Below are 23,811 nucleotides of genomic sequence, written 5' to 3' on the forward strand. Positions count from 1 at the left end.
CTAGTTTGAGAAACAGACGCCTCAAGACTGGCATCTTCATTAAATAGTACCCGCAAAACACCAGTGTCAACATCTAAAGTGAAGAGGCGGCTGCGGGATTCTGGGCTTCAGGGCAGAGTGGCAAAGAAAAAGCCATATCTGAGACTGGCCAATAAAAGAAAAAGATTAAGATGGGCAAAAGAACACAGACATTGGACAGAGGAAGACTGGAATAAAGTGTTGTGGACAGATGAATCCAAGTTTGAGGTGTTTGGATCACAAAGAAGAACGCTTGTGAGAAGCAGAACAAATGAAAAGATGCTGGAAGAATGCCTGACGCCATCTGTTAAGCATGGTGGAGGTAATGTGATGGTCTGGGGTTGCTTTGGTGCTGGTAAGGTGGGAGATTTGTACAGGGTAAAAGGGATTCTGAATAAGGAAGGCTATCACTCCATTTTGCAACGCCATGCCATACCCAGTGGACATCGCTTGATTGGAGCCAATTTCATCTTACAACTGGACAATGACCCTAAACACACCTCCAAATTGTGCAAGAACTATTTAGAGCAGAAGCAGGCAGCTGGTATTCTATGGGTAATGGAGTGACCAGCACAGTCACCAGATCTGAACCCCATTGAGCTGTTGTGGGAGCAGCTTGACCGTATGGTACGCAAGAAGTGCCCATCCAACCAATCCAACCTGTGGGAGCTGCTTCTGGAAGCATGGGGTGCAATTTCTCCAGATTACCTCAAAAAATTAACAGCTAGAATGCCAAAGGTCTGCAATGCTGTAATTGCTGCAAATGGAGGATTTTTTTGACGAACGCAAAGCTTGATGTAAAAAAAAAAATCTTATTTCAAATACAAATCATTATTTCTAACCTAGTCAATGTCTTGACTCTATTTTCTATTCATTTCACAACGTATGGTAGTGAAAAAGTGTGACTTTTCATGGAAAACACAAAATTGTTTGGGTGACCCCCAAACTTTTGAACAGTAGTGTATTAAATGCCTTTTTTGATTTTCCGCCTCATTCCTGACAAATGACAGCTTAGACTCAGACAGGCTTATAAAGAAATACCTCCTTTAATAGTTCTACAGAGGGGAGATGTGTCTCTGCCTTTAATCCATCCCTTAGGGAGCAGTGTGCCGCCAACACTCAGCGGTGCTCAGGGAGCAATCTGTAGTCAAGTGTCTTGCTCAGGGACCCGGAGTGACAGATTGGATTTCAAACCACCAACCTTTGGGCCCTCTCCAAGACGTACACACCCAGCTCTCTAACCATTAGAGAGGATTGCTTTTTCAGTATGCTGTCTCACGTTGTTGGGTGGTTCTGGTTCTTTTATGTTTCACTCCTTTTGTTTTTGTGTCAACAGTCACCTGACAGGTCCCGGTCCGTGGCGGCCCTCGCTAACTCAAACAAAACTAATAGTAAAGCCTAAACTCCAGGCTGGGTAAAACTAGGAAACTACCATGAACACACCTTACATTAGACGTAAAAACAAAACAAAAACATGTTTGATCCCTTTATTTGGCAAATGGAATTCAAAGAATAGTGACAGGTTTGTGCTTCATCAACATGAGCGTCTGCTGTGGCATTTCATGCTAAACCGCTTACAGTTGTTCAGCTTACCACGGGGCTGAACAATAATAAAGGATAATCACATCATGATTACTTGTAGGTTAAACAGAAATGGTTTATAGTTTCATGAAACAAAAATGTACAGCTGAAAACTGTTAGAAGTAAAGTTTTCTGTCATTGAAATGCGCAGAAACACAGAACAGGTCAAAAGTAGGAGAACCACAGAAGAACAACTTCGGTCGGACTAAAGATGTTGATTTTTATCCTGAAAAGCCTCAGTCTTAATGCTGCGACATTTAAACCAGAAAGTCCTCGGCCAACAATATAAACCGCGATTAAATTGTGACTGTACGGCTGTCTGGTTGAAACAAGCTGCAGAGAATCAGTCAAATGCTGGAAACTGATAAACTGATTGATGAAACGGACTGATTTAAACCAATTCAAGAATCAAGAACATGTGTCGTCATCATGGTATCATTTTGGTGAGACGCTGGCTTAGAATGCACATAGATCATACATGACACATTTACACAAGACATAATGTTTACACCTTTTTTATCTGGCCTTAGATGATCTGTGTAGGATGTTCTCTCCATCTTCTCCACAGAATAATCCCACTTGCAAACAACACCAAACCAAAAATGAACACACGCTTTTCTCTTGTATATGTAACCAAACTCCTAAACAAACGGCAGACTAATACTTCTTTCTGCCTGTGTTTTAGCATGCTGGTGGTGTAGCAGCCGCCATTGTTTTTTGTCACCATCTTTTCAATGGTGTTGATCAGCTGCGCCACCTGGAACCAGTTGCTTCTGGTCTCCTCCGGCTGGTTGTTTTTCCAGTATTTATTATCAACGACATGGCACCTCTCTCCGCACCTTGCCACCAGATCTTTCAGAGGTCGATTTCGTTCAATAAACTCCTCGATCTTCATTTCATCAGCCAACTGGTTGCCGTGTGTGAAAACGACTACAGAATACTTAAAAACATCAGCAGAGAAATAGTCCTCTATGTTCCTGATGACCTGTTCCTCTTGTGATGTAAATTTCTCCACTCTCAGCACAAGAAGAAAAGCATGGGGCCCAGGAATGCACTCTGAGACACACCTCACTATCTCACCCTTCAGCTCCTTCTCAGACAGACCTGAATGGAAAAAGCCAGGAGTGTCGATCACAGTGAGGCTCCTGCCATGAACGTGTCCCGTCTCTCCCTGACAGCGAGCCTCCTCTGAGCTGGTAAAATGTTTGGGTCTGAAGACTTCCTTCCCAAAGATGGTGTTGGCCAGGCTGCTCTTCCCAGATCCAGTTTTCCCCAACAGGGCAATCCTCAGTGTGTCTGGCAGTAGGAGAAGAAAAAAATTATAATGGATTTACCAATTATTTTATACAATTAATCCGCTGCTGCTGACATTAAATATTTCCAAAAATGCAATATACACTCCCTGATTCACAATCTATAAGGTGGTTGACACAACAAGCTAAGCTCCATGTGCAGACCCCTTTTTATGTTAGTCAGAAACATTTTGTGGTCCATCACCCTGTCCAGTGGATTTCTGAAGAGTGGATATTTTTCCTGTTATTTGTTTACACCCCTTCATTTTTTTATTCTTTTATTTTTTTGCCACACGTGTCATGTTTACAACCACAAACTTAAATGTATGTTAAAGTGCACAATACTCTGAAATGTGAGGGGTGCATATTCACCTCTCTGAGTTACTGTAATACTTTATTAAAACCCCTTTGGCTCCAATTCCAGTTGTCTCTCTTTTGGGGAACGTCTCTGCTTGCTCTCAGATGTTCTGGTTCTGGTCTATTCTGCAGAACCAGAACCAGAACCAGACATGGAGAAGCAGCATTTAGCTTCAAAGTTCCACAAAGTCTGGAACAAACGTCCAAAAAACTGCAAAGCAGCAGAAACACAGAGTTCCTTTAAGTCAAGACTGAAAAGTCACCTGTTTATAATAACAGGAACACTGACCAACATATGCGATATGTGTTGATATTTTCACCTGTGTTAAGAAAAAATCTTAGTCAAGCAGAGTGGTGTCTGTCTCTCCCTGCGCCAGCGTAAGATAAACATGGAGTTTTGTTGCCCCCCCGGGGGGTCAGAAGGAGAGGGGGTCAGTCATCCTCCCCCTGAGCGAGCAGGAGGAGTTATAAAGTTGATAAAAAGGAATGTCTTGGTAAAACTTACAGACAGACTTCGCGACCACACGGTGAAATCATCTTGATTGGTAAATGTATACTCTGTCTCCATATTTAATTTCTATGAATTAAATATGCATATTAACTGTTCTACCTCTTGATTAATGTTTTTTCACTTGCGGCCAAATCTGGAACCGGGATAAGATGGGTTTTCAATAGACATGTAACAGCAGGCCGGTAAACCCAATCTTTAACACCTGACACAATTTATTGTTTAAAGCCTAAACAATAAACAGGACACACCTAGGTGGTGTCCTGAAAACGACGTGGGCTACATTGATAACTGGAGAACTTTCTGGGGAAAACCTGGTCTGATCCGGAGAGACGGCATCCATCCTACTTTGGATGGTGCAGCTCTTCTTTCTAGAAATCTGGCCGGATTTATTAGTCCTCCTAAATGCTGACAATCCAGGGTCCAGACCAGGAAGCAGAGCCGTAGTTTAACACACCTCTCTGCAGCTTCTGTACTGTTACCCATCCATTATCCTATTGAGACAGTGTCTTTCCCACGGCCAAAACATAACAGATCAAAAACTTATCTAAAAGGAACAAATCATAAAAACCTAATAAAAATCAATACGGTTCACCTTGAACCTAAAAATAAAACAATTAAATGTGGTCTATTAAATATAAGGTCTCTCCCTCCAAAGACTTTGTTAGTTAACGAATTGATTTCTGATAAACAGATTGATTTGTTTTGTCTCACAGAAACCTGGCTACAAGAGGACTACGTTAGTATAAATGAGTCAACTCCCTCTAATTATTCAAATTTCCACATTCCCAGATCTGTGGGAAGAGGAGGAGGAGTGGCAACCATCTTTCAGTCTGATTTATTAATTAGTCCCAGGCCAATTAATAACTACAGTTCTTTTGAACATTTAACCCTCAGTTTCCCTCATCCAAACTGCAAAGCAATAAAACCTCTTCTGTTTGTTGTTTTGTATCGTCCACCAGGGCCTTACACTCAGTTTTTGGATGAGTTGTCAGATTTCTTATCTGATTTGGTGTTAAATACTGATAAGGCTATTATAGTGGGTGATTTTAACATCCATGTTGACACAGAATGCGATAACCTTAGTGTAGCCTTTAAAACTATCCTAGATTCAATTGGTTTTGCTCAAAATGTGCATAAACCGACGCACTCTTGGCTCCATACTTTAGACCTTGTGCTGACATATGGCATTGATTGTGAAGAATTAACAGTATTTCCTCACAACCCTGTCCTATCTGATCATTTTTTAATAATATTTGAGTTTAATCTAACTGAGTTCTCCACCCCCAAAAGAGGGTTCCATTATAGTAGATCTTTATCGGATAATGCTGTATCAAAACTTAAAGAGTCTGTCCCCTTTTTAATATACTCCGTATTGCAGAAATGCCCTGTAGATGGCAGCAATGTTGTTTCTTCCAATTCACAAATAGATGTCTTTGTAAACGGTATGACTTCGTCATTGCGTTCTGCATTAGACAATGTAGCTCCCTTGAAAAAGAAGGTGATTATTCACAGGAAGCTGGCTCCTTGGTTTAATTCAGAGCTGCGTTCCTTGAAGCACAATGTTAGGAAATTGGAGAGAAAATGGCGCTCTACACACCAAGAGGAATCCTACTTAATCTGGAAGAACAGTCTATTGTTGTATAACAAGACCCTCCGCAGAGTTAGAGCAGCATATTTTTCATCATTAATTGAAGAGAATAAAAATAATCCTAGATTTCTCTTTAGTACAGTTGCCAAACTTACCCAGAGCCACAGCTCTGTTGATCCATCCATTCCCTTAGCTCTTAGCAGTAATGATTTTATGGGATTCTTCATAAATAAAATTGATTCCATTAAAAATAAAATAATTGGCATCCTCCCAAACATGATTACCTCATCCTCAGTAAGTGAGGCAGCATTGGAGGAATCCTTAGAACCTGCGCAGTGTCTGAACTGTTTAAAAGCAGTAGAGCTTTCTGAGCTATCTAAAATTTTAGCTTCATCTAAACCTTCTACCTGTATGTTAGACCCAATCCCAACCAAGTTGTTTAAGGAGGTATTCCCTCTGATCAGTGGTCCTATTTTAGACATGATTAATCTATCCTTGGTAAATGGATATGTACCACAGGCTTTTAAAGTAGCTGTTATTAAACCTTTACTTAAGAAACCATCTCTTGATCAAGATGAGTTAGTAAATTACAGACCTATATCTAATCTTCTTTTCTTATCTAAAATTCTTGAGAAAGTAGTTGCTAATCAACTATGTGAACATTTACAAAGTAATGACCTACTTGAGGAGTTTCAGTCAGGCTTCAGAGCTCATCATAGCACTGAAACAGCTCTGGTGAAGGTCACCAATGATATTCTCATGGCCTCAGATAATGGACTTGTGTCTATACTTGTCCTGTTAGATCTCAGTGCTGCATTTGATACAGTTGATCACAATATTCTCCTACAAAGACTTGAGCATACTGTAGGGATTAAGGGAAAAGCATTAGGCTGGTTTAAATCTGATCTGTCGGACAGATTCCAGTTTGTTCATGTTAATAATAAATCTTCCTCAAACTCTAGGGTCACTTGTGGAGTACCACAGGGTTCAATCCTTGGACCAATTCTATTTACTATATATATGCTTCCGATTGGCAAAATTATCAGACAGCATGGGATTAATTTCCACTGTTATGCTGATGACACTCAGCTATATTTATCCATAAATCCTGATGAATCCAATCAGTTACTTCGACTGCAGTCATGTCTTGATGACATCAAAAGCTGGATGACTTTAAATTTCCTGCATTTAAATTCTGACAAGACAGAAGTTGTAATCTTTGGGCCAGAGTCTTCAAAAAATAAAGTTCTTAATCAATCCCTTAATCTGGATGGCATTAACTTGGCCTCTGGTAATAAAGTTAAAAATCTTGGTGTTGTTTTCGACCAAGACATGTCATTTAAATCCCATATTAAACAGGTTTCCAGAGTTTCCTTTTTTCACCTCCGGAATATCGCCAAAATTAGAAACATTCTGTCCATGAGTGATGCTGAAAAACTAGTCCATGCATTTGTTACTTCAAGGCTGGACTATTGTAATTCTTTACTATCAGGAAGTCCACAAAATGCAGTTCGAAGTCTTCAGCTGATTCAAAATGCTGCGGCAAGAGTTCTGATGAAAATCAACAAGAGGGATCATATTTCTCCTGTTTTAGCTTCCCTTCATTGGCTTCCTGTTAAATCAAGAATAGAATTTAAAATTCTCCTTCTAACGTATAAAGCCCTTAATAATCAAGCTCCATCATATATCAGAGCTCTGATTACCCCGTATGTTCCTAACAGAGCACTTCGCTCTCAGACTGCAGGTCTGCTGGTGGTTCCTAGAGTCTCTAAAAGTAGAATGGGAGGCAGATCCTTTAGCTATCAGGCTCCTCTCCTGTGGAACCAACTCCCAGTTTTGGTCCGTGAGTCAGACACCCTATCTATTTTTAAGACTAATGTTAAAACTTTCCTTTTTGACAAAGCTTATAGTTAGAGTGGCTCATACCCTGAGCTATCTCTATAGTTGTGCTGTGATAGGCCTAGGCTGCTGGAGGACATCAGGGTCTAATTTTCTCACTCTACTGATTTCTACTGTTCTTCAGTCTACTGTTCTCCAGTTTTGCATTGTATTACATTGAAATGACTGTCGTAATTTCAGCTTTTAACTTTTGCTCTCTCTCTTTTTCTTCATAGTAGGTACACCTGGTCTGGCGTTCTGTTAACTGTGACATCATCCAGAGAAGAAGGCTCACCCGCTACTTCCATCTAATGTAGAACAGATTACTAGATCAATGTGTGCTTCTGTGCTTTTTTGTTTCTCTTGTTGTGTCTCTGTTCTGTCTTCTGTAACCCCCAGTCGGTCGAGGTAGATGACCGTTCATACTGAGCCCGGTTCTGCCGGAGGTTTTTCCTTCCCGTTAATGGGTGGTTTTTCTTCCCACTGTCGCTTCATGCTTGCTCAGTATGAGGGATTGCAGCAAAGCCATGGACAATGCAGATGACTCTTCCTGTGGCTCTACGCTTCCCCAGGAGTGAATGCTGCTTGTCGGGACTTTGATGCAATCAACTGGTTTCCTTATATAGGACATTTTTGACCAATCTGTATAATCTGACCAAATCTGTATAATATGATTGAACTTGACTTTGTAAAGTGCCTTGAGATGACATGTTTCATGATTTGGCGCTATATAAATAAAATTGAATTGAATTGAATTGAAGTTTATTACTGGTCTCATAACGAGTAATCGTTTCAATACGTTTATGATGATTTTATGTTTTCATGATGTAAAGCACTTTGAACCGCCTTACTGCTGAAATGGGCTATACAAAGAAACTTCACTTGACTCCCTCATCTGGAGTTGTTCTTTTATGACAAATAATAGCTCAGTCTCAGTCAGATTGGGTAAACAATAAATGTCAAGTCTTGTTCTTAATTAGATTTAGGTCTGGACTTTGGATCAAATCCACCTATTAATTACCTCTAAACCATTCCTCTATTGTTAAAGTTCCACATCAAACTCAAGTCATGTTCAGCTCCCCTGACCTGCAGCAGAAAGACTTCCCCACAGCATCATGCTGCCATTACCATCTTCACCATTGAGACAGTTGAAAAGGGAGGCAAATGCACAGTAAACTGATTAGATTTGCTTGTAAAATATTTCAATAAAGATGCACTTTCCTTTCTTCCTTTTCACAGCAAGCTTCTACAGCGTCATATAATTAAAATCCCAATGAAAGACGCTGAAGTTTGTGATTTTAATGTGGTAATTTCAAGGGATGAAAACTTGTTTAAAGGTACTGCAGAAGCTCTTCTTATGTGATTGTGTTGTTTCCGTCCTGCAACACTCTCGGTGCACAGTGAACAATTCTTTGCCTGCGAGGAGAAACAACATGGAGGAGCCGGCGTCTAGGAGACGGTGCTATAAAGCTGATCTGAAACTGTGAAATTTGCACTTTGACAGTTCACCTCTGTGCTGTTCTTTGTTTTGTTCAGACGGCAGAGTAAATGTTCTGTTTCGTTTTAGATTAACAAGTCTACACTCTGACTGACGGAAGAAAAACATGACTCACCATTCATGACAAAGAAGAGATTGGAGCCGTGTTTTAGAGAAATGCTGCTGATGGTGTTTGTCCTCACTGGGAGATTTCTCTCCTGTTGCACTCAAACGTGGCTCAACAACTTAGTTTCACTTTTGCTCTGGCTGAACTCCAGGACCATTTCCTGTAAACCCCCAAGGCTACAGAAAGGGTGTGTACTATGTCATTTAAGTTTAAAAAACGACCTTGTTTAAAGTGCATTTGTTTTATATTTCAATAAACAGAACAGAAATTATGACAAAAAATCTCATTAATTAATATTATTCCACCCTGATTGTAGGCTGTTTTGTATAGATCAACATAAAAACATGGGCTGTCCTGTCCTAGAGACCTGTGTTGATAAGTCTGATCTCCATAAATGCTGCTTTTTACTCAACGTCATCAAGCACAGTCATTATTGACACACTACAATGTAGTACTGTCAAAAATGTTGGTTTAGGCAAGGCAAGGCAAATTTATTTATATAGCACAATTCAGTACAGGGACAATGCAAAGTGCTTTACATGATTAAAATATAGCAAATTAAAACAGAATAAAAGCAAGTAGGAATAAAATGTAGATAGAAATTAGAACAAAGAAGTGGTGATTCAGTTAACTAGAACAGTTGAAGGCAATCTTAAACAAATGTGTTTTCAATATTGATTTAAAGGAACTCAGGCTTTCCGCACCTTTACAGTTTTCTGGAAGTTTGTTCCAGATAAGTGGAGCATAGGAACTAAATGCTGCTTCTCCTTGTTTAGTTCTGGTTCTAGGTATGCAGAGTAGGCTGGAGCCAGAAGACCTTAGTGGTCTGGATGGTTGATACACCGATAACAAGTCTGTAATGTATTTAAGTGCTAAGCCTTTTAGGGATTTATAGACTAACAGAAGTATTTTAAAGTCTATTCTCTGAGATACAGGGAGCCAGTGTAAGGACTTTAGAACTGGGGTGATGTTCTCTACGTTCTTAGTCTTAGTGAGGACGCGGGCAGCAGTGTTCTGGATCAGCTGCAGCTGTCTGACCCACTTTTTAGGCAGACCTGTAAAAACACTGTTGTAGTAATCTATTCGACTAAAAATAAACGCATGGATTAGTTTTTCCAGATCCTGCTGAGACATCAGTCCTTTAATCCTAGAAATGTTCTTCAGGTGATAGAAAGCCGACCTTGTAATTGTCTTTAGAGGCTTTTGGAGGTTCAGGTCCGAGTCCATCACTACTCCCAGATTTCGGGCCTGATTAGTGGTTTTTAGCTGAAGCAGCTGGAGCTGTGTGCTAACTTTTGATATCTCCTCTATTGGTCCAAATATTATTACTTCTGTTTTGTTTTTATTCAACTGAAGAAAATTTTGGCACATCCACGTATTAATCTAAGTAATTGACAACAGGGTTTTTAACAACGGCTGCAAACTAGTTTAAGGAAACAATTTTCTAGGGTGACCAAACGTCCGTATTTCCCGGGACATGTCCGTATTTCACGTCCTGTCCTGGGCCTCCCGGGTTTTTTTTAGAAAGTGAGGAAATGTCCTGTTTTTTAAATTACCTTCATTGGACCATTAAATTGACAGGCACTAGGGCACTGCGCACGGCGCTGCGTGTGACGTAATCCCTGAGCCGCGTCAGTGCGGGCAGCCCTGTTCTTAATCAGAAGAACGATAGCGTGGCTGTCAGTACGCTAACAACATGCCGAAGCTCAAATGTATGTTTACCGACGATTTACAAAAGAGTTTCCCCGCTTTCAGACCGGGTCGAGACAAATGGGAGGCCTTTATTGTGCTATTCATTTATTACAGGAATTGTTAAGCATTTTTTAATAAATAAATTTTGAATAAAATTATAATTTGTTATTGGAGTTATTGCTGATGACTTTTACTGAAAAGCATTTTTAATAAACCAACTTTAAATATCATGTTATTGTAGGATTACGTAGGCCTATGTTAAGTGAGTGCATGCCACAGACATCTCTATGCATGGGAACAGAGATCCCCCCCCCCCCCGCGCTCCAAGGTGTCCTGGTTTTCCCAAATGAAAATATGGTCACCCTAAATTTTCTTCCCAGTTTTGGTAAGAGTTACATTAAGCCACTAAAACAGTGATATGCAGTCAAGTAAAAAATATCATTGTTGTAAATAAAGCGTCTGAAAGTGTAATTTGGTTGAGCTTGTCCAGAAGTCTATATTTCAGATTTCAGACTCTGGCTCAGGCTTGTTATCACACAAGTCTGCTGTCAACATACTGGACTTCTTTTCATTTTGGAGCAAAATTAAACTATATTTTCACTACATATATTGTACTAGAGGAGCAGAAGTGAAGGTTGCTGATAAAGCTGACTTTCCTGTATTCTGTCGCCACCCAGTGAAAAGCTTATGGCTGGGCGTCACCGTTGCACATGGTGCCCAAGTCAGACGGCCAGTGGCGGCGTTGTGGGGATTTCCGTCGTCTAAATAACGTCACAGAGAATGACCGTTATCCTATCCCCCACATCCAGGATTTCTCTGCCCATCTCTCCGGGACATTCATTTTTTCTAAAGTGGATTTGGTGCGGGGTTATCATCAGGTCCCCGTGAGAGCTGAGGACATTCCTAAAACCGCGGTGATCACTCCGTTTGGCCTGTTTGAGTTTTTACGCATGCCATTCGGCCTTAAAGGTGCAGCTCAAACATTTCAGCGGTTGATGGATTCCGTTCTGCGTGGGTTGTCCTTCGTTTTTGTGTATTTGGACGACATCCTTGTGGCCAGCAGCTCGGCCAAACAGCACATGTCCCACCTACGTCAGGTTTTTCAACGTTTGGCGGCACATGGCCTGATTGTCAACCCCGCAAAATGCCAATTTGGGTTGCCGGTCATTGATTTTTTTGGGGCACCGCATTTCTGCCAGTGGTGCGAGCCCATTGCCACAGAAAGTTCAGGCAGTAGCCAATTTTCCCCGCCCCCAGACGGTTAAAGCCCTGCGCTCAAACAAAGAAAAGCCACCGACAGCATCGACTGGGTCCCTGAACGCCTCCAGGCGTTTGGTGGCGCTAAGTCTGCTTTGGCCGATGCTGCTCTTCTGGCCCACCCTTCCCAGTCAGCACAGATCGCTCTGACAACTGATGCATCTGACGTGGCTGTGGGGGCGGTTTTGGAGCAGCGTGTCTCTGGTGTTTGGCAGCCACTTGCCTTTTTCAGCCGCACTTTGCGGGACAATGAACGGAAATACAGCGTTTTTGATAGAGAGTTGCTTGCTCTCTACCTGGCTACACGCCATTGTAGATATTTTCTGGAGGGCCGCTCATTTAATGCCTTTGTGGACCACAAGCCCCTCATCTTTGCCATGTCCAAAACATCTGACCCCTGGTACGCACGACAGCAACGCCACCTTGCCGCCATTTCTGAATTCACGACTGACATTCAGCATGTTGCTGACAAGTCCAACTTAGTGGCTGACTGTCTGTCTCGTGCGCTGATTTCCCCAGTTTATGTAGGTATCGATTTTTCTGCTATGGCTGCAGACCAGCGCGGTGATGCAGACATCCTTGCGTTACAGACTGGGTCCACGGGCCTCCGGCTGGAGGAAAGACAGATGCAGGAAGGTGGTCCTCCTCTGATCTGTGATGTTTCTACTGGCTGTCCCCGCCCTCTGGTTCCTGTTTCATGGCGCCGCCGGGTATATAAAATGGTAGCCTTTAATTATTATACTTTATTTTAAAAAGGCCCTTGTTATTTACCTGACTCCGCCAGATAGATTTGCTCCGCATATCCATCTGGAAACCTTCCGTTGAAGTAATTTTGGGAAGGGGCGAATATACTGGTTAGCTGATTGGCCTATGTTGGTGACAGACTGGCCAAATAAACCAATCAGATCAACGAAGCATATGACGTACTCGTCAACATGCTTCGAGCGACGACGAAAACACAACCACAAGCCAAGCTACTCTTGCTGCTGCAGGTAAAGGCTCGTTAGCTCAGCACAGAAATACTCTGTAATTCCGATAAAACTTGCTCGATAGCCACGCTAACGCTAGTTTCATCGGCTGAAGCCGCCATGTTGTTTAGACTGAACTGTCGCGCTTCCCGTTGCGTCACACCTCAACCCGCCTCAAAGCCAACGCTGATTGGACGTTCGTTTGGTGAACGGCTCCAAATTTTCTTTAACGGAGAGTAGCCAGACTGATCTGCGAGTGAAACCTTGAAAGCTCGCGAGATCAGGATGGTCTCACGAGGCTACATTGTTATGTCAAGAGATCCAAATTTCGGTGTCATTCCTTAGACACTGGAAGTAAAGGACACGTGCAAACTGGGAATTTTAACAAAAAAAAATCTTTATCCATAAAAAATGAAAATTTTCCTTTTCCAAGTCATACACAGTTTACACGGTAAAACTGTATTGCTCCGTGTCTAGATAATCCATCCATAGTTTTTTCTAATACAATATACGGCTCGAGAGGAAGCAAGCCTTTTTTAAAGTAAAACTAAACTTCACAATAAAATGGCCTGAACAAATCTTACTGAATATGATAAAAATAAAAAGCAAACCATCATACAAATAACTTAAATATTTTCGATTTATGACTCTAACACCACTTTTCCTCTTTAAAAGTCACTGTTAAATGATGTGTTTGTCTGTTTATGACATCCACCAAGAAAAATCTCTCTACAATTACACTGTCGCGCTGCGCTAAAGGATCCCATCTATTGCGCAATACGCAACTAATTCGAAAAACTCTGCAAATTATTCTTGCACCTTCCGCAACAGGTTACAGTCGTAAAAATGGACATGGCTAAGACAGACTTCCCTATCTCCTCCGCTTATACAGCTGTGATCTAATCTTGTTTACATGAAATAAGCCTGCTCACGAGCAGGCTCAAGCTGGCGCACATGTTGCTATGACAACAAGTGCAGGAAGTCTTTCGAAGAACCAAACGATCCAAGATCATGCCAATTCGTCAACAATCAAATCCTGCTAACTGAGTTAGCGACGTACGAAGAACGGACCCCAGGCCTCCCTTGTCATCATGGAAAGAAAGAAAATATATAATAACATAATATGAATTTTGATTCACTCAGTCATTTGTAATAAGTATTTTTTATCTAATTTCCTAATTTTTGATCATATTCTCTTCAAAATCGCAGACTTTTCGCTATTTTTCATATAAATCCTTGGGGGCGCTTGATAGCGAAGCCGGTGAGGCCGCAGCGAGCTTGGCCTCCCCTGAGATTGCGCAATCCCATGTTAACTGCGCTGGCTTCCATTCCGTGAATACATCTTCTTGTCTCTAGATCATAAATGCAATTTTCAAACAGTTATGAACTGAATTTCCACAATTTAATATATGTGGATTACGAATTGTGTTTTCATCATCAAACTGTGAGCAGATAACATGTTTTTTGTGCTGCTGAGCGATCATAAAAGCCAAAGAGCTGGTTGTAGGTGAGGCCGGCAGTTCCTTGGCCTCTAGGCATGGGGCGCTCAAGGGGCGCCGCTCGTGATCCTAAAACTGTAGAGTGACAGCAAGTTATGGATGTTTTATTAGCGAGTTTTGCTAAAAAAGTAAAGCACTAAAAAGACTCTAAACATACAGCTGGAACAGGACTGATCAAGGAAGGCTTTCCTCCCTGGCAGTGATCTCCATTGACACTGAGAGACTTTTAAATCTGAAGAAGATAGAGAGAACTAGAGAGCCAGGAGTGAAAGGACTGAGCATGACAGTGTGGGATGGGAGCTGCACTGCATTAAATGGGGGTGGTGTAGCTGATTAATTGATCAATTATTGAATAAAAGGCTCCTTTTTGTTGCATTTAATTTTTGGCCCTGTGTTTATTTCATTGCGTCATTATGCTGAAAAAAAAAACCTGGTGAGGACCCTGGTAGTGTCTTGCCTAAAGACACTAAGACGGTCAGACGAGGGATTGAACCGACAACCGGCCAGCTGCAGGAAACGCGCCCTAATTCCCTCCTCCCACTCTAACAAACTACCGTCTAAATGCAGCTGTTGGTTTTACATGTAAAGTTTGTGGCACTTCAATGCAAAATTTGGAGAAACCGTAGGTGGTATGAAAATAGTGTCTTCAATTTTAAAACAATATGATGGATTTCTCTAAAAACAGAAAGTTAAACTGTGTTTCTACATGAAAGAATGACAACATAGTAAAGCCTCAAAAATAGTGAATTTTAATTTCTATGTCTTTAATGGGGCATGAAATTGTATTATATCTCTAATTGTTTCTATGGGAGGCCCCAACAATTGTGTTTTTAAAAATGTACACAAATACACTTAAAATGTTTATTTTTGAACAGCTGCTAGGTTATAATGCGTCCGCATGATGCCAAAATGATTTCATTCAAATATCAGCACTTAAGATATCCCTTAGCAGACATTTGAAAACCCACTTTCCATATATTACGGCGATAGAGAAGTACTTGCTTAAATTTATTACAGTTTTTGAGATACTTTGCTCAGTAAGTGTGAAGATGTTTTCCTGCATTTGGAAAAAACAAAAGGTATGAACCTGATTCTTTGTGTAATCTGCTGATTTGACCTAATGCACTAAGATGATTTCCACTCAATTTGATCGTAATTTAGTTTGACTTGTTGCTACTAATTTGTGAAAAGGTAACACTATCAAACTTAAATATCTGTTTTTACAACTTTTTAACAGAAAAGCCCTCCAGGGGATGTACGCTCTGGAGATGGTGATAGCGCAAGTCTGCAGAAGAGGTAAAGTTTTATAACAATCCTAACTTGTTTCCATGTAGTTTTAATTTATCAGACTTTATTTTCCTGTAACAAATGACTTGGACACCCACAAATTTGACATTTTCTGCTTATTTTTCTGATATCAGGCTACAGAGAGAGGCATGGTCTCCCATTTCCACCACAACCCCTGATACCAGCGAGGCTCCCAGGACTAGAAAAACCTCCTTCTGGCAACGCTGGTCTCTTCATAACAAGGTATGTATAGCAGAGCTGATCATTTTAATTAATAAGCAGCAAAGAAAAGTGGTTGTAATTTGTGAGTGTCAGCACAGTCTGAGCTCATCTGTGTGGATTTAGAAGAAAAAGCAGACCCATCTCCCACAAAATGTGGACAGGGTCACAATCCTGTCACCCTCTGTGACAGAAAGGAGGTAAAACAGCAGTTTTCATCAACAGCAGTTTTATATTTTATTATTTTATGTAGGAAAAACTCCCTAATTCCCTCCTCCCACTCTAACAAACTACCGTCTAAATGCAGCTGTTGGTTTTACATGTAAAGTTTGTGGCACTTCAATGCAAAATTTGAAGAAACCGTAGGTGGTATGAAAATAGTGTCTTCAATTTTAAAACAATATGATAGATTTCTCTAAAAACAGAAAGTTAAACTGTGTTTCTACATGAAAGTATGACAACATAGTGAAGCCTCAAAAATAGTGAATTTTAATTTCTATGTCTTTAATGGGGCATAGAATTGTATTATATCTGTAATTGTTGCTATGGGAGGCCCCAACAATTGTGTTTTTAAAAATGTACACAAATACACTTAAAATGTTTATTTTTGAACAGCTGCTAGGTTATTATGCGTCCGCATGATGCCAAAATGATTTCATTCAAATATCAGCACTTAAGATATCCCTTAACAGACATTTGAAAACCCACTTTCCATATATTACGGCGATAGAGAAGTACTTGCTTAAATTTATCACAGTTTTTGAGATACTTTGCTCAGTAAGTGTGAAGATGTTTTCCTGCATTTGGAAAAAACAAAAGGTATGAACCTGATTCTTTGTGTAATCTGCTGATTTGACTTAATGCACTAAGATGATTTCCACTCAATTTGATCGTAATTTAGTTTGACTTGTTGCTACTAATTTGTGAAAAGGTAACATTATCAAACTTAAATATCTGTTTTTACAACTTTTTAACAGAAAAGCCCTCCAGGGGATGTATGCTCTGGAGATGGTGATAGCGCAAGTCTGCAGAAGAGGTAAAGTTTTATAACAATCCTAACTTGTTTCCATGTAGTTTTAATTTATCAGATTTTATTTTCCTGTATCAAATGACTTGGACACCCACAAATTTGACATTTTCTGCTTATTTTTCTGATATCAGGCTACAGAGAGAGGCATGGTCTCCCATTTCCACCACAACCCCTGATACCAGCGAGGCTCCCAGGACTAGAAAAACCTCCTTCTGGCAACGCTGGTCTCTTCATAACAAGGTATGTATAGCAGAGCTGATCATTTTAATTAATAAGCAGCAAAGAAAAGTGGTTGTAATTTGTGAGTGTCAGCACAGTCTGAGCTCATCTGTGTGGATTTAGAAGAAAAAGCAGACCCATCTCCCACAAAATGTGGACAGGGTCACAATCCTATCACCCTCTGTGACAGAAAGGAGGTAAAACAGCAGTTTTCATCAACAGCAGTTTTATATTTTATTATTTTATGTAGGAAAAACTCCCTAATTCCCTCCTCCCACTCTAACAAACTACCGTCTAAATGCAGCTGTTGGTTTTACATGTAAAGTTTGTGGCACTTCAATGCAAAATTTGGAGAAACCGTAGGTGGTATGAAAATAGTGTCTTCAATTTTAAAACAATATGATGGATTTCTCTAAAAACAGAAAGTTAAACTGTGTTTCTACATGAAAGTATGACAACATAGTGAAGCCTCAAAAATAGTGAATTTTAATTTCTATGTCTTTAATGGGGCATAGAATTGTATTATATCTCTAATTGTTGCTATGGGAGGCCCCAACAATTGTGTTTTTAAAAATGTACACAAATACACTTAAAATGTTTATTTTTGAACAGCTGCTAGGTTATTATGCGTCCGCATGATGCCAAAATGATTTCATTCAAATATCAGCACTTAAGATATCCCTTAACAGACATTTGAAAACCCACTTTCCATATATTACGGCGATAGAGAAGTACTTGCTTAAATTTATCACAGTTTTTGAGATACTTTGCTCAGTAAGTGTGAAGATGTTTTCCTGCATTTGGAAAAAACAAAAGGTATGAACCTGATTCTTTGTGTAATCTGCTGATTTGACTTAATGCACTAAGATGATTTCCACTCAATTTGATCGTAATTTAGTTTGACTTGTTGCTTTTAATTTGTGAAAAGGTAACACTATCAAACTTAAATATCTGTTTTTACAACTTTTTAACAGAAAAGCCCTCCAGGGGATGTACGCTCTGGAGATGGTGATAGCGCAAGTCTGCAGAAGAGGTAAAGTTTTATAACAATCCTAACTTGTTTCCACATAGTTTTAATTTATCAGACTTTATTTTCCTGTAACAAATGACTTGGACACCCACAAATGTGACATTTTCTGCTTATTTTTCTGATATCAGGCTACAGAGAGAGGCATGGTCTCCCATTTCCACCACAACCCCTGATACCAGCGAGGCTCCCAGGACTAGAAAAACCTCCTTCTGGCAACGCTGGTCTCTTCATAACAAGGTATGTATAGCAGAGCTGATCATTTTAATTAATAAGCAGCAAAGAAAAGTGGTTGTAATTTGTGAGTGTCAGCACAGTCTGAGCTCATCTGTGTGGATTTAGAAGAAAAAGCAGACCCATCTCCCACAAAATGTGGACAGGGTCACAATCCTGTCACCCTCTGTGACAGAAAGGAGGTAAAACAGCAGTTTTCATCAACAGCAGTTTTATATTTTATTATTTTATGTAGGAAAAACTCCCTAATTCCCTCCTCCCACTCTAACAAAGTACCGTCTAAATGCAGCTGTTGGTTTTACATGTAAAGTTTGTGGCACTTCAATGCAAAATTTGGAGAAACCGTAGGTGGTATGAAAATAGTGTCTTCAATTTTAAAACAATATGATGGATTTCTCTAAAAACAGAAACTTAAACTGTGTTTCTACATGAAAGTATGACAACATAGTAAAGCCTCAAAAATAGTGAATTTTAATTTCTATGTCTTTAATGGGGCATAAAATTGTATTATATCTGTAATTGTTGCTATGGGAGGCCCCAACAATTGTGTTTTTAAAAATGTAAACAAATACACTTAAAATGTTTATTTTTGAACAGCTGCTAGGTTATTATGCATCCGCATGATGCCAAAATGATTTCATTCAAATATCAGCACTTAAGATATCCCTTAACAGACATTTGAAAACCCACTTTCCATATATTACGGCGATAGAGAAGTACTTGCTTAACTTTATCACAGTTTTTGAGATACTTTGCTCAGTAAGTGTGAAGATGTTTTCCTGCATTTGGAAAAAACAAAAGGTATGAACCTGATTCTTTGTGTAATCTGCTGATTTGACTTAATGCACTAAGATGATTTCCACTCAATTTGATCGTAATTTAGTTTGACTTGTTGCTACTAATTTGTGAAAAGGTAACACTATCAAACTTAAATATCTGTTTTTACAACTTTTTAACAGAAAAGCCCTCCAGGGGATGTACGCTCTGGAGATGGTGATAGCGCAAGTCTGCAGAAGAGGTAAAGCTTTATAACAATCCTAACTTGTTTCCACATAGTTTTAATTTATCAGACTTTATTTTCCTGTAACAAATGACTTGGACACCCACAAATTTGACATTTTCTGCTTATTTTTCTGATATCAGGCTACAGAGAGAGGCATGGTCTCCCATTTCCACCACAACCCCTGATACCAGCGAGGCTCCCAGGACTAGAAAAACCTCCTTCTGGCAACGCTGGTCTCTTCATAACAAGGTATGTATAGCAGAGCTGATCATTTTAATTAATAAGCAGCAAAGAAAAGTGGTTGTAATTTGTGAGTGTCAGCACAGTCTGAGCTCATCTGTGTGGATTTAGAAGAAAAAGCAGACCCATCTCCCACAAAATGTGGACAGGGTCACAATCCTGTCACCCTCTGTGACAGAAAGGAGGTAAAACAGCAGTTTTCATCAACAGCAGTTTTATATTTTATCATTTTATGTAGGAAAAACTCCCTAATTCCCTCCTCCCACTCTAACAAAGTACCGTCTAAATGCAGCTGTTGGTTTTACATGTAAAGTTTGTGGCACTTCAATGCAAAATTTGGAGAAACCGTAGGTGGTATGAAAATAGTGTCTTCAATTTTAAAACAATATGATAGATTTCTCTAAAAACAGAAAGTTAAACTGTGTTTCTACATGAAAGTATGACAACATAGTAAAGCCTGAAAAACAGTGAATTTTAATTTCTATGTCTTTAATGGGGCATAAAATTGTATTATATCTCTAATTGTTGCTATGGGAGGCCCCAACAATTGTGTTTTTAAAAATGTACACAAATACACTTAAAATGTTTATTTTTGAACAGCTGCTAGGTTATAATGCGTCCGCATGATGCCAAAATGATTTCATTCAAATATCAGCACTTAAGATATCCCTTAGCAGACATTTGAAAACCCACTTTCCATATATTACGGCGATAGAGAAGTACTTGCTTAAATTTATCACAGTTTTTGAGATACTTTGCTCAGTAAGTGTGAAGATGTTTTCCTGCATTTGGAAAAAACAAAAGGTATGAACCTGATTCTTTGTGTAATCTGCTGATTTGACTTAATGCACTAAGATGATTTCCACTCAATTTGATCGTAATTTAGTTTGACTTGTTGCTACTAATTTGTGAAAAGGTAACACTATCAAACTTAAATATCTGTTTTTACAACTTTTTACAGAAAAGCCCTCCAGGGGATGTACGCTCTGGAGATGGTGATAGCACAAGTCTGCAGAAGAGGTAAAGTTTTATAACAATCCTAACTTGTTTCCACATAGTTTTAATTGATCAGATTTTATTTTCCTGTAACAAATGACTTGGACACTCACAAATTTGACATTTTCTGCTTATTTTTCTGATATCAGGCTACAGAGAGAGGCATGGTCTCCCATTTCCACCACAACCCCTGATACCAGCGAGGCTCCCAGGACTAGAAAAACCTCCTTCTGGCAACGCTGGTCTCTTCATAACAAGGTATGTATAGCAGAGCTGATCATTTTAATTAATAAGCAGCAAAGAAAAGTGGTTGTAATTTGTGAGTGTCAGCACAGTCTGAGCTCATCTGTGTGGATTTAGAAGAAAAAGCAGGCCCATCTCCCACAAAATGTGGACAGGGTCACAATCCTGTCACCGTCTGTGACAGAAAGGAGGTAAAACAGCAGTTTTCATCAACAGCAGTTTTATATTTTATTATTTTATGTAGGAAACGCCCCCTAATTCCCTCCTCCCACTCTAACAAACTACCGTCTAAATGCAGCTGTTGGTTTTACATGTAAAGTTTGTGGCACTTCAATGCAAAATTTGGAGAAACCGTAGGTGGTATGAAAATAGTGTCTTCAATTTTAAAACAATATGATGGATTTCTCTAAAAACAGAAAGTTAAACTGTGTTTCTACATGAAAGTATGACAACATAGGAAAGCCTGAAAAATAGTGAATTTTAATTTCTATGTCTTTAATGGGGCATAAAATTGTATTGTATCTGTAATTGTTGCTATGGGAGGCCCCAACAATTGTTTTTAAAAATGTACACAAATACACTTAAAATGTTTATTTTTGAACAGCATTGCTAAGTTATTATTTTTAACTTGTTGCTACTTATTTGTGAAAAGGCAACATTATCAAACTTAAATATCTGTTTTTACAACTTTTAAACAGATAAGCCCTCAAAGTGATGTACGCTCTGGGAATGGCGAAAGCTTAAGTCTTCAGAAGAGGTAAAGTTTTATAACAATCCTAATTTGTTTCCACGTGGTTTTAATTATTTTTTTCCCTGCCACAAATGACTTGGACATCCAAAACCTGACATTTTCTGCTTATCTTGCTGATATCAGCCAGCAGACAGAAGCACCCTCTCCTTCTACCATCACAACCAGCGAGGCTCCTAGAACTAGAAAAACCTCCTTCTGGAATTGTTGGCGTCTTCTTAACAAGGTATGTATAGCAGAGCTGATTATTTTAATAAATAAGCAGCAAAGAAAAGGGGTTGCAATGTTTAAATCTCAGCATGGTCTGACTGATTTCGTCTGTGTATACTTAAAAGAAAAAGCAGAGCCATCTCCAACAAGATGTGGACGCTGTCACAATCCATTCACCCTCAGTGACAGAAATGAGGTGAATTAAAACTTCATCAACTGCAGTTTAATATTCTATCATCTATTTTTAAGTTTTCGTTATAGAGGTGTATGCCACCACAGAATTAATTTTATTTTTTTCTTTATTTTACAGTTGTTGCACAAGTGAGAAGTCTCAGGGAGTAGAGACTGGTGTCGAGTTCAGGGCCTCACCTGTTCTTGACAGTCCTGTCTCTGCTCACCATGAGCCACATCTCCAAGCAGTCCAACAATGCTCCACCACGTATGAGTTTCTTTACATTAGACTTTTTAGAGGTCAACCCAGTTTCAGTCATTGCAAAGTAAAATATAATTATACAAATACAGATGTGAGATTGTTTTGCCCCAGGAATCATTGGTTACTTGTTTAGTTTTTTCTCCACTTGTCCTCAAATTAAACTAATAACTGTCTTGTGGACAGTCTTAATTTTTTGTGTCTTCTTCATAGTATACAATGCACTGGTGATTTTGGGGATGTTGAAGATGGAGGACTGGATGGTTCTCCTGCATCTTCCAGAGAAGGAGACTCCCACACTGGCCAGAACAGCAGAGTGGAAGAGACTGTCTTGTCCTCTACTGCCACAGCACAGATGTGAGTTATTATTTAGAGCTCAATAATATTTATATTTTATAGTTTTTCCAAGTTTCAAATGAAAAGTCATGTTGATCTGTTTTTGTGTGGTGATTTTTGTGTTGCTTCATTACCAGCATAAACAACCAAGAGGACTGCAAAGAAAGCGAGGCTGATGTCCAAGACAACATCCAACCTGCGTCTGAAAGTCAAGACAAGACTCCCGAGAAAGAATGGTATGAAAACTGTCTAGTCTGGATTCAGGATGTTTGAATAGAATCATGCATATGCACTTACACACTTAGTATTTTTTTCTATTTTTCTGTTGACAATTTCTCTGTTTCAACACTCAACATATATTTGACCTCCCTTAACTATCACAAAATAGTCTGCTGCAGAATTAAAAACTAGGTACTTGGCATATTATGGTCTGCATGTTTACGTATTAAGAATGTTGTGTAATTACAGACGTCTGAATGTATTTGCGTTCTCTTTCCAGCCCTTGAAGAGCTAACGCACCTGCCATCAGGGCTTGCAAAATGATTCACATTTCTTTAACTTTTCCACATATAGTCACATTACAACCAAAAATACAAATACATTTTATTGGAGTCTTATGTGAAAGACAAAGTGGTATACAACTGTGATGTAGCAAGAAACTAATACATGGTCTCTTTTTTTAACAAATAAAAAGCTGAAAAGAGCGACGTGCAAAAGTATTCAGCACCCCCCAGTAAATATTTCTTGGAACCGCGTTGTGCTGTAATTACAGCTGCAAGTCTCTGCCAGTTTTCCACGTCTTGTGACTGAAATTTTTGGCCATTCTTCTTTGCAAATCAGTTCAAGCACAGTCAGATTAGATGTAGAGCGTTTGTGAATAGCAGTTTTCAGACCTTATCAGATCCAAAGATTCTTGATTCGGTTTAAGTGAGAGGTCGACCGATACAGGTTTTTAAGGCAGATACTGATTATTTTGACAACATGCAAATCGGTACCCGATACGTGAAAAGTAAAAATAATACAATTGTAAATGTTGAGTACAACACAAAGTATCCATCTTTTAATAATAATATTATTAATAAACATAAAGACACTTTTGACATTCTCTTTAATTTCATAGTAACATCTACCCAATTATATTTAATTACTCAAATGCAGACTTTGGTGAATTAAAATCTGCTATTAATTTGATTATTAAAATTGGCTGATTACAGCAAGTGTTTTCAAAGAACTGACCCAAATACTGTTCTTATACTGCTAGACCAAAAAAAGTTAAATTTTTTATTGTTAAAGAGTCAAATTAAATTATTAAAAATAATCTATAAACTTGGTGAATACAACAAT

At 39.3% G+C, this 23,811-nt stretch overlaps 2 protein-coding genes across 2 annotated transcripts; one reads left to right on the forward strand and one right to left on the reverse strand.

Moving 5' to 3' along the window:
* Nucleotides 1-1,509: 1,509 nt before the first annotated feature.
* Nucleotides 1,510-8,933, reverse strand: LOC105919171 (GTPase IMAP family member 9-like). Its single transcript, XM_036146918.1, has 2 exons — nt 8,839-8,933; nt 1,510-2,895 (listed from the first exon to the last, which is right to left on the reverse strand). Exons 1-2 carry the CDS (start codon nt 8,843-8,845, stop codon nt 2,126-2,128), a joined length of 777 nt encoding a protein of 258 aa, XP_036002811.1. The 5' UTR covers nt 8,846-8,933; the 3' UTR covers nt 1,510-2,125.
* A 6,206-nt stretch (nt 8,934-15,139) lies between these two features.
* LOC118565637 lies at nt 15,140-23,153 on the forward strand. Its single transcript, XM_036146081.1, has 18 exons — nt 15,140-15,324; nt 15,483-15,541; nt 15,667-15,775; nt 16,729-16,787; nt 16,913-17,021; nt 17,975-18,033; nt 18,159-18,267; nt 19,221-19,279; nt 19,405-19,513; nt 20,466-20,524; nt 20,650-20,758; nt 21,442-21,500; nt 21,618-21,717; nt 21,827-21,897; nt 22,012-22,140; nt 22,345-22,488; nt 22,605-22,703; nt 22,967-23,153. Exons 1-18 carry the CDS (start codon nt 15,295-15,297, stop codon nt 22,971-22,973), a joined length of 1,479 nt encoding a protein of 492 aa, XP_036001974.1. The 5' UTR covers nt 15,140-15,294; the 3' UTR covers nt 22,974-23,153.
* Nucleotides 23,154-23,811: the final 658 nt, after the last annotated feature.

Source organism: Fundulus heteroclitus, chromosome 14 (assembly GCF_011125445.2).
Source record: "Fundulus heteroclitus isolate FHET01 chromosome 14, MU-UCD_Fhet_4.1, whole genome shotgun sequence".
In the NCBI taxonomy this organism is placed as follows: Eukaryota; Metazoa; Chordata; class Actinopteri; order Cyprinodontiformes; family Fundulidae; genus Fundulus; species Fundulus heteroclitus.